Source organism: Centruroides sculpturatus, unplaced genomic scaffold (genome assembly GCF_000671375.1).
Source record: "Centruroides sculpturatus isolate CEXI.00-Female unplaced genomic scaffold, Cexi_2.0 scaffold1301, whole genome shotgun sequence".
NCBI classification, from domain to species: domain Eukaryota; kingdom Metazoa; phylum Arthropoda; class Arachnida; order Scorpiones; family Buthidae; genus Centruroides; species Centruroides sculpturatus.
This window is the reverse complement of record NW_019385670.1, coordinates 167337-185013: the sequence shown is the minus strand read 5'-3', so window position 1 is coordinate 185013 and position 17677 is coordinate 167337. Positions and strand designations below refer to the sequence as shown.

General features: G+C 31.2%; 2 protein-coding genes across 2 annotated transcripts; one reads left to right on the top strand and one right to left on the bottom strand.

Annotated features, from left to right (window-relative positions):
* Nucleotides 1–1117: 1117 nt before the first annotated feature.
* Nucleotides 1118–2357, bottom strand: LOC111641067 (astacin-like metalloprotease toxin 5). The gene is made up of 6 exons (XM_023387181.1): nucleotides 2240–2357; nucleotides 2076–2149; nucleotides 1939–2014; nucleotides 1732–1852; nucleotides 1481–1656; nucleotides 1118–1417 (listed from the first exon to the last, which is right to left on the bottom strand). Exons 1-6 carry the CDS (start codon nucleotides 2283–2285, stop codon nucleotides 1194–1196), a joined length of 717 nt encoding a protein of 238 aa, XP_023242949.1. The 5' UTR covers nucleotides 2286–2357; the 3' UTR covers nucleotides 1118–1193.
* Nucleotides 2358–9725: 7368 nt separating this feature from the next.
* Nucleotides 9726–10909, top strand: LOC111641065 (zinc metalloproteinase nas-6-like). Its single transcript, XM_023387180.1, has 6 exons — nucleotides 9726–9813; nucleotides 9887–9960; nucleotides 10036–10111; nucleotides 10188–10308; nucleotides 10376–10551; nucleotides 10618–10909. Exons 1-6 carry the CDS (start codon nucleotides 9768–9770, stop codon nucleotides 10839–10841), a joined length of 717 nt encoding a protein of 238 aa, XP_023242948.1. The 5' UTR covers nucleotides 9726–9767; the 3' UTR covers nucleotides 10842–10909.
* The last annotated feature ends 6768 nt before the right edge of the window (nucleotides 10910–17677 follow it).

Here is a 17677-nt window from a genome sequence, read left to right as displayed (position 1 = left end):
AAAATAGAATTACATTCGAATGAAGATTGTTATAAATTTTAAGTTTAAACTTATATTGAAAATACAAATTTTCAAAGTACTAATTAGATAAGAGTAACATATTAACACAACGACTAAGTAAATAAGTAAGAAACATAACGTAAGACCTAGTAACTTAAATTTAATAAAAATGCAAATTCAACTGTAAGGTTATCAGAAGTTTTTATACGTTAATCTCTTTTTACGATGTACTTTAGCTGGAAAAACTGTAGGAAATTTTTTTCTATATTTGGCATAAAGGAATCTTTTTGATACTTTGCTTTTTAAAACATCAAAGGTACAAATTACAAGGATCATACTAATAATAAAACTGTGTAACCCTCGGAAAACAACAAAAAACTTCATTACCAGAAGATAAATAAAATAAAGGGAGACAGGTCAAATTTGTGATAATTGTAGTTATAATTGTAGTAATGGTATCTTAATTAATAAACGTATTTGTTTTTTAGTCAACGTAATATCCTCCTTTATTCTCATGATAAGTATCCCCTGTGCCTTTTCCCAGCAACATAACACTAATTTGTTTGACATGAATAGAAATTATCAGTTTATATTATACATAGTGGTGGATACGTGATGATTAAATGCTTCTAAAAATGTTGAATTTTTAATAGCATTTTATACATAATTACTTTTAATGTATATTATACATTGTTTGATAATTGCTAGGAAACAGCGAAAGAAATACCGCCTGCAACACAATCGTTAGAATTGACCCGAAAACAACACCCCTGTGCAATATACCTACAGTTTGCATAAAAGATTTCATCGGCAATCGTTCTGAGTAAGTGAAATTCTCGTCTTTATGAGGTTTCAAACAAATATTGCTGTTCCCTAGCAATTGTCTTGTCGTAAATTCGAGCCTCTCCGACAGGAGGTTTCCGGATTTCCTTGACATTTGTATCAACTATATAGGGACCAGTTTACAACAGAAGTCCTCTCGAGAGGTCCCCTCATCAGATCACATGCGTGTCATAACCAGATACACCAACTCTAGCAATTGTCAAGCATTTTATTTTAATTAATTTAATAATTAAAAAGTAAGCAAACACAGTTAAATTTATTATTTATTTTTAAAAAATCGAATGAACATTCTGAACATTTATATTTATTTCATGACAGATAATAAAGTTACAATTTGATAGATTTGTGGTCTAAGCACATCCATACAACTTCTTAATTCTATAAACATCGCTATTAGTTAAACCACTCTTCTCATATGGTTCTCGCAGCCTTGCTCCTGATTTAGCTACCATAGTTTTCGACACACCGTCCTTGGAAAATGCATAATTTCCATAAATCATGATAGATTCGGTATTAAATTTGTCATAAATAGTATTTTGACTTGGTTGAAGAAGTGCAAATTGATCTTCCATTCCTAATAGTATCGAAATTTGTATAATCTTTAACAAACAGAATAAAAGTATTAAATCGTGTTTACCTTTTTTAATGTTCTGCCAATAAATAGTAAGGTGATCGTCTCTATCAGATCGATTCTGTTCGTGATAGAATCCGAGTGCGTGCAAAATTTCATGTACAATAGTGCCTACATATTCGCACCCTTTTCCCAGGGATAGAGGTTGTGATCCTCCAACTCGACCAATATTAGAATAACAACTAAATTAAATATAATATTATTACAAAATAAGTAAAATGTATTATATTAATCACAAGGTAAATATATATATATACCCATCTGCATTGATGAATCTAATGAAATCTGTTTCAAATTGTCTTTCATTGAAAGAAATACATCCGCCTGTTTGTTGATTTATGTGGTTCATTGCTTGGCTAATTAAAGATTTCTTATCTCCTGTTATAAAAATTGTTTAACTCAATTAATTAAATTATTTTATTGATATTAAATTTAAAAAAAGAAAAGAAAAACTTTAAGCTAACCCATAGTTGAATCGAGGACAAAGGCCACTTTTCCACCCGGCCAGCGACGTGAAGCAATCGGTATGGCATTTCTGACCTAAATTTTCAATTTACATTAATTTAATTACATCCGAAACGTTTAAAATAAACAAACTTACATCATTATCTTCAATTCCAATAATGTCTCCTTGGAAGAGATCAGGATTATGTAAAGCAATGTACGGGAGATCGACTAGAAATTGTTAAAAGTATCGCAATTGTTAGAATGTAAAATCTTTAATATAAATTTTAAATCCGCAAGAAAAAAGGAGAAAATTGTTACCGTGTCTGGCAAAAGTCACCGTGAACAATGCAAATAAGAACAACATTTTTAATGAATTATCAATAGAGCTTCACAGTTAACTCTTTTCTAAGTGAATTGAACATCGCTATTTATACAATTTCTTTCTATAATCTAATCAAAAGGTGTTTTAAGATAATTGTTTTTAAAACAATTTTAATAATTTTTTAATCTTTTATCTATATAAAATATATTATTATTTAATAAATTATCATAAATTATCAACGTAGTAAAACAGTAAATATGCCTATATAACTTAAGAGAAATATCGAAATATTTTTGTGATATTGAAATAAATTCTACATTTATTTAAATATAACAAATTTTACATTTTAGGAATGTAAGTTATATTAAGTTAGAAAAAAATTAAACTGTAACGATCAATTATTTATTGTGAGATTGACACAATCATGCCCTTCATCCTAAATGAGTAGTGGCTTGCCCCTGTACATCAAACTTTCCCTTTAACAATAGAGTCGTGCCTGTCATCTACCTAACACCTTCCAGAGAAAAGGTTTTGAATTGAAATAACGTGAATTCCTGTTAAATCGGTAGCTTTTATATAGTTAGTTGGGACCTTCCTCTCCTATTGTTTCCAAATCTCCGGGATCTTTCATGTATCTCGATATTAAGAAAAGACAGACGGACAGACGACGGTGGATATTTATAGGTCTACAATGTTTTCAAATTGCAGCCCAATTAAAAATTATTAAAAATTATTACGAGAAAACAACGAAAATAACGATACAGTAGTACCGATTTGTTGGAATCTTGCTTCTTTAATTGTTTAAGGCGTATTTATTGATAAATTTCTTATTTAATAAATAAAACAGCACTTTGAAATTAAGTGAAAGTACGTGTTTTAAGTCTAAGAATATAATTATTAAATATTCAGCATTTATTTATTTCTATTAAGCTTATTTGTATATTATGTGAGCAGAAGTTTAGTTTCTCAAGTGATTTATATCTTCGTTTTCAGACTTAGATAAGAAATGTATGCATAGACAAAATTGAATTAAGATAAGTAAATGCTTTAGAAATAAAATAAATAAAAAGCTAACTAGTTATGAATTGTCATTTAAAAAGTAAGTGGGGAAAGACACTACTAAAATTAACAGCATTGTGACGAAAATTTTGTCGCAATTCTGTTGATTTTAATAGGTATTGTGACACACAATAAATTTACTCGTATATTATAGGTTTATTATACGGGCTGTTGCCCTGTTTCACATTTATTTGAAAATCTTAACGAAGCTATATTTAACGTTCTTATTGTATGTTAATTTGTATATGTTATAAACTTTCCCAAGTGCTCATAGTCCAATAATTAATGTCATACTTTTAAAACGAGTGTATCGTAGAAATCCAATAAGGAAAAACTGTTTTAACAGAAGGTTCTGGTATTTAACAGTAGAATTAAGTGACGTGACAGAAATAATACGTATACTTGTCTGGGTGTAATTATTTCTCTTCAAGTTTAACCCCCTCCTAAATGGTTTTCTGCGGTCGTCATGATGNACATTTTAAATCACTCTACAAAAATACAGGGATAAAACTAAGTTGAATTAATATTAATTAGTTTATCATCTCTTAATTGAAGATAATATTCCAGCTTTATTTAGAAGAATGAACAGAATTACTACTTGAGAAGAGTAGCCTATATGGAAAATAGAAAAATTTTTTCATCGATTCATTGGCATTGAAGAGGCCTTCGCAGCGGGACAAAGGCCTCTCCAATTTCCTTTTGTTCTTCTCTATTGAGCACTCTTCTATATCACATATTCTTAATTAATCTCCTCGTCTGGTCACTCCATATTTTTCTTAGTCTTCTCGGTCTTCTGTTTGCAATTCGTGGTGTCAATTTTCTGAACATTTCGATCGAAATTGAACTTATTTATATATAAAGCTGATATTTATTGAATACGACTCAAAGGTATCCACGTTTACTGTCGTACTTCTACACGCGTATTTCCCGGGAGGGAGTAACTGTAGTATCAATAGTAATATACAGAAGTAAGAGCATCGCCCCCGTGTATCGCGTAGCATAAAACTTCGATCGCCACCGAATTACTTTTGGCAATCCAACGTACAATTGTACAATACCACATTTATTTAAATTATATATAATTTACGTTAAAATTCGGTTAAACACACGTTTTTAAGATATATTTCCTTCAAAAAATGAATTTTTATAAACACGAATAAATACGATCGCGTGTAAATTAAATATTAATTCGATTTAAATCGTATCGTGTCAAAGAATTATCGATCACATTCTTTGTATGCCGGGTCGCGGGTTCCAGCTGAAATTTCGCAATTTCTATGAATTTCCACTGCTTTTATCTACGATCGTTATCGACCCCGGAATAAAAAAACAGGAGTTTTATGAATTATGCCCAAATTCACTTTGTGTAATATTTTATTTTCGGTTTACGTGTAAAAGTATCGTGTAAAACAATACATAAAATTAAATATATCTTTACGTCATTTTACGTAACACTTTACAATATTCAAGATCACGTGTTTGTAAAAGGGCAATCTAAACAGTTACGCGGTTATAACGGAAAGAAATTTTTACAAAATTATATAATATATATATAAATATAAATTGTAAATAATTTATCGCCTACAACATTTTCTTTCAATAATTCTAATGGAAACGATATATATCTGTATAAATAATTAATACGTTCGTGCCCAATGCTATTTTATAGTCCTATTAAAGATTGTCGGAGATTTTAAAAAACGATATTTTGATCATTATTAACGGGAAAACAACCGCATTAAAGCGTGTAAAATATCGATTTTGGGGTTAGAATTCGCACGCGATTAACACGCGATTTAACGTCGATCCGGACAAAATTCGTTTGTTAAAATGTATTCTTTTCCAAGAAAGATTTCGTCTGCAATGTTTTGCATTTATATTTTAATATTTATTATATCCTCTCGGCAAGTTTTTTTAAGGGCTTCGCCAGTTTCGTCAAGACAATTGGATCCAGTAGAACACAAAACAGAAGACAACAATTATGTCCGTATGTTTCGTATGAAACGGGATCCACAAGAATTTCGAAAGTTTGCCAAAGATCGCAATTATTTAACGTATCTGTATCGACTCTTATCACGTCCAACGACCGAATATGATATCAACGTGTCATCCGAAAATGAATTTTCCACGACAAAAATAACGACAACAGCGGGGACATTAGAGACACAAACAGATTGGTTGAGACTCGTATTGCAAACGATGAGAGGTAAAAAATTCCAAGAAATACAAGATCTCATCGAGAATGAAAGCATAGACAAGTTCGTATCAACTGCACCCAACATTGGAATAGATACCGACGAGACTACGTCATCAAACCAAACTAATATGATTGTATATTACTTTCTAATCACCTCTACTTTAATTGTTTGTGCAATATTTATCCAACTGTGTAGAATGGATTTTCGCCAGAAACCTGATTTGTCTGCACGTTCAATCAGAAAATCGATTGCATAGAAATAAAAACCGAAGAGAAAATGTCATCAGAGTCAGAGAATACGAGTTTGTGTCATTTCAATTACAGAATGGCACACGTTAGTCATTAATAAAAGTTCAACCAATAGTCGAAGATTTAGACGAAAAAGAAATCGAACTAATGACTTCGTTCCTTATTACAAAGCATAAAACGAAACCACGAATTATTTTTCATAACGAGTAAAAATTCATTTATGATTTGAAGACTTAAAAACGTGTTGAGAAAATGAAAAGATTCTTTTCCTCAACTGGAAATTAATGAAAACTAAACGATCTGCAATTGGTTGTGTGTCGTGTTTTCTTTTCTACAATGGCGCCGTTAATGGATTGCTTCTTTATTTGAATGTTTTTAACTTTGCGTTAATTTTATATTAAATATTCTCTTCCCGAAAAGACATATTTTTGTCACTCATATTCCAAGTGACGTTATATCGATTTCAATCGATCTTATCTTTCATTTTGCTTACTAAACAATTTATTTTACTGTATTGAATAAATAAATGAACATGATTTCAAAAAATTATTTTATTTTGTGTATGTTATTTTTTATTTGCATTCCTTGCCACTATTTAATTTACAAATTATAGAGAGTCAGACAGACTTTGCAAGTAATAGTCAGTCCACACTTTAAAAGATGTTGGATAACATTTTCTAAATAACAAACTAATTGTGAATATATTAAGTTCCCCTTTCCAAAAGTGTTTTTCTTTTAAACAAAGCATACTTTTTGAAAATAAGACATATATTTGAGAATAAGACACGTATTTTGTCATAAGAAGAGAGTTCAGCTAACGTCTATTGTTGAGCGTTAATGGCGTGTACTGCAAACAGACACTGGTTGTGGAAATAACTCAAGACTTGAAAATTTTTCAAACGCTGTACTTTTCTGTAAGTCTTTGAAGTTATTTTTAAAAAATAAAAGCACTTCTAAACTAGTGTAGTATTTTACGAAGTGGAGGTAAGCATATGCAGAAAGTAATCCTATTTGTTTTTTCTGTGTAATAGTCGCTTGCGAAATAGAAAACGAATTCAATTGTTATATATGACAATAGTGGGCGCTTTATTTAATGATGAAACTGTGACATATAGTCCACTTCTGTATACAATTTTGGGAATCAATTACCCCATATTTTCTGACAGTGCATCTTCTTTAATTGTAGCAGAAAGTAAAAGAAACTCGTTATGTGAGAAAATGGTATTAACGCATTCGAAATTGCATCGAATTTGAATATCAGAAAAAGTATCGTAAGTACATATGTAAGAAAACATGAAGAAGATATTACTCATTAACGACTAGAAAGAGAAATACAAATAGAAACGAAGAGAAAAAGGCACATATTTGGAACGTATATATGTATACAGCACTAAAAGAATTCAGACACGGCAATAATTTACGATTTAAATGTACTATAGTAAGAAGGTCAATCTTATCACATGGTAGACGAAAACTATACATATTACATTCTGTACATATCGTTTCCATTGAAGAAATTAATTAATTAACAATTGTAACAATGTGTAAATTAACGTGGAAGTCAAAAGTTTAAGGTTCACAATCTTATAATGTTGTATCAAATCCTCAAGAAATAGCGAGAACTTATTAAATATAATAGTAGACCCCCTATAACACTGTAGATAATTCCGTGTTATATGAATTCCATGTTGTACGAGTCACTTAAATTTTACAAATACGTGAGCCGTTTACAGCCCGGCACACGTATTTGTAAAATCAGAGTAAACACGTGAACATACGTGTTTACTCTGAGATACAAACGGCCTATAGTCGAGACAGTTTAGGTGTCAGCCTAGTACTCTACGAAATTATTTTTCAGCCTACTGAACGTATCTGGCGCCATTTTTCGATGCGTTTTATTAATAATTCTGAATGGTAACAGAGAGCGTCAGTTATTTAATAATAATATATAAAGAAACTTTAATAACAACAATCGAAATTTTAACTGTAGTAAAACTTTCAATCACCCCTAAATTTGAAAAGGAAATAGAATTAAATAATTTGAATCATTTCAAATCTAAATTAGTTCCAGAGGTTCTATTTAAATTTAGAACAAGTGTTATTTATTTGTGTGTATATGGGGGGAGGGGTTGTGCGATTTTTTGACAAACAAACAAATTAATATTGGTTTATTATATATTAACTTCTAAACACTTTCTCTATTTTATTCACAAACTGAAATTTAATATATTAGATATTAAACTTTAGATTTTAAAATGGGAAGATAGACACTCGACATATCAAACCAGGTAGAAGAAATTTCGAGAAAAACAATAGTGTGCTTTGTTTTAATGTATTTTTATTCGTTTTCATGTTAACACAATAATTTTATGTGAAATAATAAATCTAACTATAAGGTCTACAAAATGTGCTATCCAAATCTGGTATCCTTTTATCTCATCCCTGACGAATTTTCACCAGAACATTCGGTTGAATGCCAGCACGTGCATCAATACTTCTTTGATACATGTGCTGGCCTTCAACCAAATCGTTGCAGATGAACAAATTCCATATCTTCACAGAGTAAACAAGTGCCTTCACATGACCACGTAGCTAGAAATTGGAGTATTTTGTTTAAACTATTTTAAAAATACATCAATATGATGTCTGATAAATTTATTTGATTTTGGATTGATAAGATACGGGAAGGCAACACATGGACAATTCGCCACAGAGAGGACTTCCACGGAATATGGCCCCATTTTAGAAGCGCATGTAGACGTACTACCAATGTTTAAGGAACTTTTATCCACTCGGCAATCACTGTCTAACGTTAGGTAAATTTATTAAATAAATTGAATATTATAATAAAGAAAGAATCTTTATTACAATGTTGTAAATCTAATTACATGCAATTACACCCACGTGGGAGAAACAGGAAGAATTGAAACAGGAAGCACTAAAATAGTTGGGCGCAAAGCAGTTGAAAAATTTCTAATGGAATCTCAGATCTACCTATTGATAACAGTTTTTATAATTTTATAACTTTACATTAATTGTAGATAGTTATGTATTTATGTATGGCTGAAAGGTGTATTCTAATGGAATCCAATGCATACCAGAAATATAATTACATTCTAATAAGAGAAGTGTCATTTTCGATGTCTTCAATAACAATGTGATAAGACTCTGATATCTTCTGTGCGCAGCATTAATTAAAACAAGAAGCATTAATATAATAAATAATTGTAAACTTAAAAAATATACCAACGAGTTACATAACTTTCCTGAGGGCCATGAGTTACATAAATAATTGTATATGCTAATAACCCGTAAAAGAAGATTTTTACATGTTATTAGCGTATATTAAGTATAACTCTACACGAGATAAGATGTATGATCTTCTCTATCGCCCTATCTCCTCGACATTTCATCACTAAAATTAAAAGGCATCAATCTCCAAACAGAAAAAAACGTCTTTGTATAAAATTCCAGAAATTTTCTACAAAAGACACAGTTTTCTACAAAAATTTTCTACAAAAAATTTTCTACAGAAATTTTCTACAAAAAACACAAAAGAGTTATTCACTTAAAAGTGAGCAAAAAAACTCGTGTCCCCCACACAAGCATCCATACATACTGTACAAGAAAAAACACTAATTTATTTTTCATTTCTTAAGGTTTAAAAGGCTTCTAAGCAAATGATATACAAATCTTATGGGTTCTTTTTGACCGATTGCCATACTTCACTTCTGTTATATATAACTGCCAGGAAAATAAACATAAATAAATATCAATAGGTTAATATTTACTGTTCTGTATATTGACATTTTATTCTTATTTATTGAACTATAAGATATTTTAAACAGATTAAGATGAATGTAAATATCTTAAATGATTATAAAACTTATTTTCTATATAATTATCTATAATGATTTATGATTAGATTACAGAAAACAACCGTATATATAGAGACATTCACTGCACTTAGAGAAGCATCGAGTGTGCAGCATGCACCATTACTGATAACTCCATTAGAAATGTTGCTCTTATTTACTTTATTTACAGTGACTTTCGCAAGACACGGTAAAATATTTCTCTCTTTGCTTTCTAAATTTCAATAAAATATTTTACAGTTGTGATATTTTACCATTTCTAGTCGACCTTCCATCCAAAGCTTTACAAAATCCTAATCTCTTCCAAGGAGACATTATCGGAATTGAAGACAATGATGTAAGTTTATTTCTTTCGAATGCTTAATTAAAATTAATTTAAATTCAATTAATTTTGTTTTAAATTAAAATTTAGATCAGAAATGCCGTATCGGATCCATCACTTCGCTGGAAGGATGGGATAGTACCTTATACCATAGGCCGATCATTAGGTTCTTTAACTTAAACTTTTTCTAACTTAATATCAATAAAATTATCTTATTAATTCAATTAAATATTTTATAACAGATAATATACGGCATTTAATTACAATAGCAATGAAACACATAAATAAGGCAACAGGAGGATGCATCACTTTCAAAGAAAGACAACATGAACCAGATTATATCTTATTTACAAAAGGAAATGGGTAAATTTTGCTCTTGTGATTAATACAACACTTTATTTATATTATAATATCGTTAAACTCAATTTAGATGTTCTTCTTATGTTGGTCGAGCTGAAGGTGAACAACACATAAATCTCGGAAAGGGATGTGAATACGTAGGTGTTATTTTGCATGAAATTCTTCACGCGCTTGGCTTCTATCACGAACATAATCGACCTGATAGAGACGATCATCTCATTATCTATTGGGATAACATAGATAAAGGTAAGTTATCTTTATCCCATATTTTCATTTAGTTTATAAAAAATATACAAGTTTCTGTATTGTTAGGATATCTTCGTGATTTTACACTTCTTCATCCGAGTGCAACTACTATTTATAACGATTTTGATCCCTACTCTATCATGATTTATGGAAATTATCTTGGGTCTAAGGATGGTAAGTCGAAGACCATGGAAGCTAAATCTGGAGTGAAGTTGAGAAATCCACAGATGAAGATTGGTTTATCCCCCAGCGATGTTTACAGAATTAAAAAGTTGTACAAATGTGAATAAACCACAAACATAAGAAACTGTAGCGTCATAATTTGTTACGAAATAAATATAATTCTTCAAAATGTTTATTACATTTTCATAGTTATAACCTATGCAATAGCGTGATGGCATCGTCTACTAGATAGCCCTTTAACTTCATATCGCTCTATTTTTCTTATTTACTTTTATGTTCTATTTTTTAGTAACCTACATCTTAATATTGATTTATGTGAGTATAAGAAGTAACAAATCAAAATTAAAGCACTAAACTACGATGTGTTTTCAAATTAGCACACAGCAGTAAGAAATAAATAATAAATTTTAGTTTTTTAATCATTTTTTGCTTCCTGAAACATGTTTAATTACACAAACACAAACTTTTTCAACCTAATTCAATAGATCATCAGATATAAAACACTGAATTCGAACGTTTTTCAAAAAATGGAACATCTTAACGATGGAACTTTCCAATATATAATTTAACATATAGACATACTTTACACACAAAATACATAAACGTAATCTCTGTTTTCAAATAAAGAAACAAGATTAAAGTAAAGTAATTAAACAGTAAATTTTTAAAATTTCTTGTACGTTTAGTTTCTTAATTGATTCACTGCTCATACCTATTTTGAATTGTCCACTTACAAGTAAATTTATATGAAAACAATCGAAAAATTTACAACTGGGTCGCGAGTCACAAATTGCTTCTAATCTGTACTCTATTATTTTTCGAATTACGAGAAATTCAAACTCACAAGATGTTAAATAACTATTTTATTTATTTATAAATATGTTAGATTGCACTTAGACCAACAATTGGTGCTACGCTTTCCATGCCAGAGTGTGCAGATTCTGCAATTTTATGACTTCCCAAAATAAACTACAGTAAAACCTGTCTATGGCGACCATTCACGGTTCCTTCAAAAAGTGGTCTTTTAGACAGGTGGTCGTCCAATACAGGTGGTCCTGTAATACCGTATTTCCGTACGTATTTTGGACACTTTTTAGCCATTTCTACTAAGCAAAACTCGAGGCGAGCAAAAATAAGCGAATTTTTTCAACGATAGGGCTATATTGGTATTGTATTTTATTCTTATCGGATAACCCGATTTACAGGAGTCGTCATGATATTATAAGACAGATTTAACACCAATATTTTAAAGATTAATACAATACTCGCATTTTCTCGATTATAATGCACACTTTCTTTTTTCCGACTTAATTAATTCGACTCGGTTCTTTTCGTTCGCTCCTCAGTTACGTGTATTACGTCATCAATATACAAGCGCGTCCTATCTCTCCATCACTTTGCTTTTGGTTTTCGTTAGTTTAATCTTATTTTAACTTTAAAAATACTGGTTTTTTTTAATATTTAATATTTTCTTAATTAATTAAGTACAATAAGAAAAATTATTAATTAATAATAAAACGATTTTATTATTTTTTCTCATTATACGATTTCATTACAATCGCGGAATCGAAAAAGGAAGTAAAACTGATTTTTGCATTAATGCGTTTATTGTTTTTTGAATATTTTGCCTGCGAAAATTACTTGGATATTATTTTTCTAAAAATATCGTGGAAATAAGGTAGGTTGATACAGAAACTATTTATCGCACACGTACTGTATATGAGCTTCGAAATAAATAAATAAAAATAGATTTTATCAAACGATGAGATCAGCCGATTAATTAATTGTATCGTGTACAATATTTTACACTCCCAAAGAAAATACTGTAGGTCTACGGTAAAATCAATTTTGTTTTCCCACAGTTAAACTTCGCCGCTAATTGCTGTTGTGATAACTTTAATACGATCTTCAAATGACAGCACTTTGCATTTCGGGCATTTTCCAACAAACTGAAATGAATTTCCTTTGTTGCTAGACTAATTTATTAACACCTGCACCTAATTTCAAGGGTGGGAGAAGTGCCCTAGATGGGTTCGAACGAGAGTTTAGACTAATTCATTATATTAGGAGGTGGAAACGCTGTTGAGATGGGTTCTTACAATAGTTTAGACCAGATACATTCGTGAAAGTGGTCGCTTATTACAGGTGTTGTATGTTGTTTCGGACCAAAAATCGATGCCCGCGGTCGCGTTACACAGGTGGTCGTTTAATACAGGTAACTTATACGAAGACTCTATGGATAAACTATTCCGTGCCAGAAATTTTTGCCCGTTTTGACAGGTGCCCGTCGAATGCAGGTGGTCGCCTAAGCAGTTTTCACTGTATATTCCTTTATTGGTCTTCTAATAAATCATCGTCATCCCAATTTTTCACCATATTAATTTGTTCTTTGAGAAGTAAAATTTACAATGGAAGGGTTTTTCAACATCATAACAACTTGTATATATGGGCTGTGCATGGATTCGTGGGCAACGACAGTGTATAACTACCAGGAATGCATCTCCATAAATGACTGAGTCAACATTGTCTAGGATACAATGTTTGGTTCCATTTTCCAGCCAGCACGTCATAAATGGCAAAACCCCACCTCCAATTTTTCCAGGAAATCTTCTGACTTTACTGAAGGAAGATTTCTTCGGAAATGAGACATCGTATTTCCTGTCAACATGATCAGTGCCCAGCACATTTCATTCACGATGTTCGTGAGTTCCTGGAAAATATCTTTCCCACAGAGCTCTAGAACTCATTAGCTTGAACTTCTTTTGGGGGACACGTGGGTACGATAGTATTTCTCACATCGATGAATGATGAGGAGAACATGAGGAAAAGGTTTTTGGATGCAGTGTACATGATGCGTACTATTGATAAGATCTTTTAGAGTCCGACGATCACTAGTTAAATGCTCTAAACTCTCTTTACAGGTCAACTTTAAAAATTATTTTAACAATCCTGTATACGAAGTACACCCAGCCACGAAGATGCAGGAGATATAGAGCACTCGGATCCTAAGCATCAGTCATCAGAAACGGAGGAAAAAAGTAAAAATTAAAGAAAAACAAATATAAAACTTTTTACAAACTCGATTTGTGTTGTTTGTGGCAGTGTATGACTACCACAAACAATTTAAAAATGAACTGAACTGGCAATGTCAAATTCACTGCGGAATCATTCCCATCGTAAGTATTGCTCAGTTCTTATTTGGACAATACTAACGATAAGTGCACATACAATAATAACTTTCATCTTCATTTCTCGCGCCACCAAACACACCTAAAATCATGTCTGTCAGTTTGTGGTAATCGATTTGTACGATAAAATCAGAACTATTAATTATTGTTCTGTTATCATCCTATTATAAGTGTAAGCATTTCGTATACACGATGTCAGTTGTTTTTATTTCTTTTTTATTGTCTTCATATAAATTTATAATACATATCTTGTATATAGGTTGTTCAATAATAAACTATCCATTTGCGCTAACAATAGGAATTTTCAACGGCAACTATAATGTAAACAAAAACAATTGCACGTAGTAGCAAAGTAAAGTTTTGCGTGGGATGTCAAAGTCTACAGGAAGAACACAAACTTCAAGATAGATAAAACATATATTTAGATATGATCGACAGAATGATAGAAAGTAAATAACAGATGAAATGGAAATTGTCATCATGTTCTTCACTGTATATTCTAAGTATTTCCATTATATTTTCTTCTTTAGATTATTTATTTAGATAATATTTTGTTTGAGCTATTTTAAAAATACATCAGTAACCCAGACGTCAATATTTCATCAGATAAATTTAGTTTGGTTTGGTTTGATAAGATATGGTAACTCAACACGTGGACAATTTGCCAGAGAAGAATACCCCCGATAAAACTTTCTGCTAAAAACTGGCCCCTATTTAGGAATTAGGTACGTGAAGAAAACAGAGAAAACTCCAGATGGCCTTCAAGTTGGGGTTAGCACGAAACCCCAACTAGCTGGCCATGTGAAAAAAACTCGCTTGGCAGGGGATGTCGAGGAGAGATGCAGAGATTGATATATTTTTATCTTTCTTTTTCCGTTTCACCAAATGTTCCCAAATATTAATTAAAATATTGCTTTAAATTTATGTTAAAAATTTATTCATTTCTTTTTAAATTGAAACATTCCCTACTCCAGGATCTCATACTTTTACTAGCATAGATAAGGCTTGCATGATCATTCTGGTTCACTTGATTTACTTAGTCTTTAAGGATGATCTAAAGTTTTCCAGACTCCTTCGAAGCTCTGTAGAGGGACTACTTTTTCAGTAAGACCTTATTTATTTATACTTCAGGTGGTAGGTGTCGTAATTTTCCCACTTCTTAGCGCCTCCTGCCATTGTGTTGCCGCGAGATGCTCTTGGTCTATAACAATGGTTTTCAACCTTTCTGAGGCCTTCGTGTAATAAAAGCATTCGTATACTTTTTCTTACACGGAGTATTAACATCAATATATTCAAACATTGATAACCAATTCCGTGTTTACTATTCTCAGGAAATAATGAAGCAATAAACTAATAAACTTTTAATGTATTGAATAAAATAGAAATGTAGAATTACAGTAGAGCGTCGATTTTCCGAATCAATTGGGAACTGGGGTTGTCCGGATAACTGATTTACGTACGAAAAATAGTTTAACGTATCCGATGTCGAAATTTTTATCCGTTGCGTGTCGCTTCGCGTTGAATTTTCGTCGATGTTAAGCCTAACAAAGACTATTGTATTGTTAAAAATGATTTTTTTATTTTGTACAAACAAAATAAATATATTGAAAAATATAAAAATAATAAAAAATTATACTTCAGATGTTAATTTAGTATCAAAAACGTAAAATATTTGAGTAGCCCAAGACATAGCCAAAGATTGAAGCGCCACAGCACTGGCGAAAATTTAAATTTGCCGACTGGAATTCTTTCGGATGATTGACTTTCGGAAAATCGACGCTCTACTGTATCTACGAATATAGCAACTAGAATAAATTTCAATAAAAACTTTCAAACCTTTTCTTTCGTGGAACACTCGACGTAAGTTTGAGGAACACCTGTGTTACGCGGAACACTAATTAAGAACTATTGGTCTATAAGAAAATAAGTATTTTAAATCTATTGATGTAACTTAGTTTCATTTCGATTTTATATGTTTTTCATGCTATTTTTTCACGTGAATTTTTTGATTATTATGAATACAGACCACTAATCACTCACTATTTTGCAACAGCAAACGCGATTCTAACCTAACCTAACCTTTACTCTAGTTGTTCTTCCCGATATTTTTAAGAAACAGTCAAGAAATTTTTTTCTGGAAATAAGGAAATAATCTAATGTATTGTTTAAATTTGCAAAAATTTCTATTAACAAATACAGATTCCTTATAACCCAGAAAACTGCATGTGGCCAGCATGTCGGGAAGGTGCAAACACATGACCAACTACCACTTGTCGTAGGTTCATGCATAGCCAACGGGCTGACCACGCGTTTTATCTACTCGGCCACCTTGTTTATAACCAAATGTAACTTCAAATTTGTGAACATTCATTCCTAGGGCGTATTTTCCGTGGAGGTGTATTTAAAAACTTTGAATTGAATAAGCGAATGGAAAAACGAGTTACACTTGCCTGAGTGTTCGACTCTTCCAGGAAGAGATATAGTGTACAGTTTCTCATATGTCTTTTTGTGAAATTCTGCCCTTAAATAATGCTTATTGTGTATTAGACACACTATGTATTATGTAGATAAATAAATTGAATACAATAAATACTTTTTAGTACATGAATATACAGCAAATGTCTTCTTTTTAAATACATGTGGGTAGGCCTCAGCTTTTTAAACATTTTAAATTACATTTTACGTTGATCTGTTATTCTACACAGAGCGATTTTATTGCTTTATTACACTGTTTATTGTACATTTATATTTTTTAAGTATATTTTTACAAGATATATTTTTAATAGACGATGGATTCCATTTTATCCCATTTTCTTCATCATTTCGCTATCTATATGAGCACAAAGTCAAAGTTTCTCTTCTCATTCCGTCATGCGAACTTTGATCTCTCGAGATATACATTGTTTTTCGTATCTCCTCGACATATTTATATTATAAACTGTTCTGTTTTACAATATAATTCTAAATTACGTTCAGTGAGAGTTCCGACCCTGTCTGCAGACTCACATTTATCCAATGGCTGCGAAGAGTTCTTAAGACAGCAGCAGTGTTAGATATTTTTAATCAATTATTTCTAATGTTGCCGACTTAGGAACATCCCCTGAATATAGGGAGAAATCAATAAAATGGGGAAATTTTGGAAGAGAAATAGTTTAGAGAAAATATAAAGTCTGCTCACATTGGTTAGTGGAGTTTCGGTGACGAATAGGAGCATCCAAACGTCACACGAATCATAGTTGTTCGCGAGATCTAGAGTTGGTCGCTCCACTACATGATGCTTTTGCTCAAATGTGTCCACACTGTCTGCACCCTAAAGTGAAAATTTATTTATCTGGATTGTCATTAGACATATTTTTTATATGCATTTCTTCTGGAGCAAATTTATTTAGGTGGAATTTGCTTAACGTTTTGGGGAAAATTCTATTACTTTTAAAAGAATTTCAAGTTGTTTACGAGTCTTTACGACTGAAGGTTGGTTACCTGCTGATTGCATATATTAGTCATGACTAAAGACAAATTTAATTTTATATTTTTCTAGATGATTGATTACTCATGAATAATTTAATGTAAGAATTGATTTATCCATTAGTCATAATTGATACACGCAACGGCTGTCTAATTTCGTATCTGTAAAATTATATTTAAGTAAGAAAAACGCCTCAGCTATTGTTTCTTACTTCCTCGAAAAAAAGGTATTTTTTCTATTACTAAATTTGTATACCTTTTCGTGAAGAATTGTGGGAAAAAGATAAAAG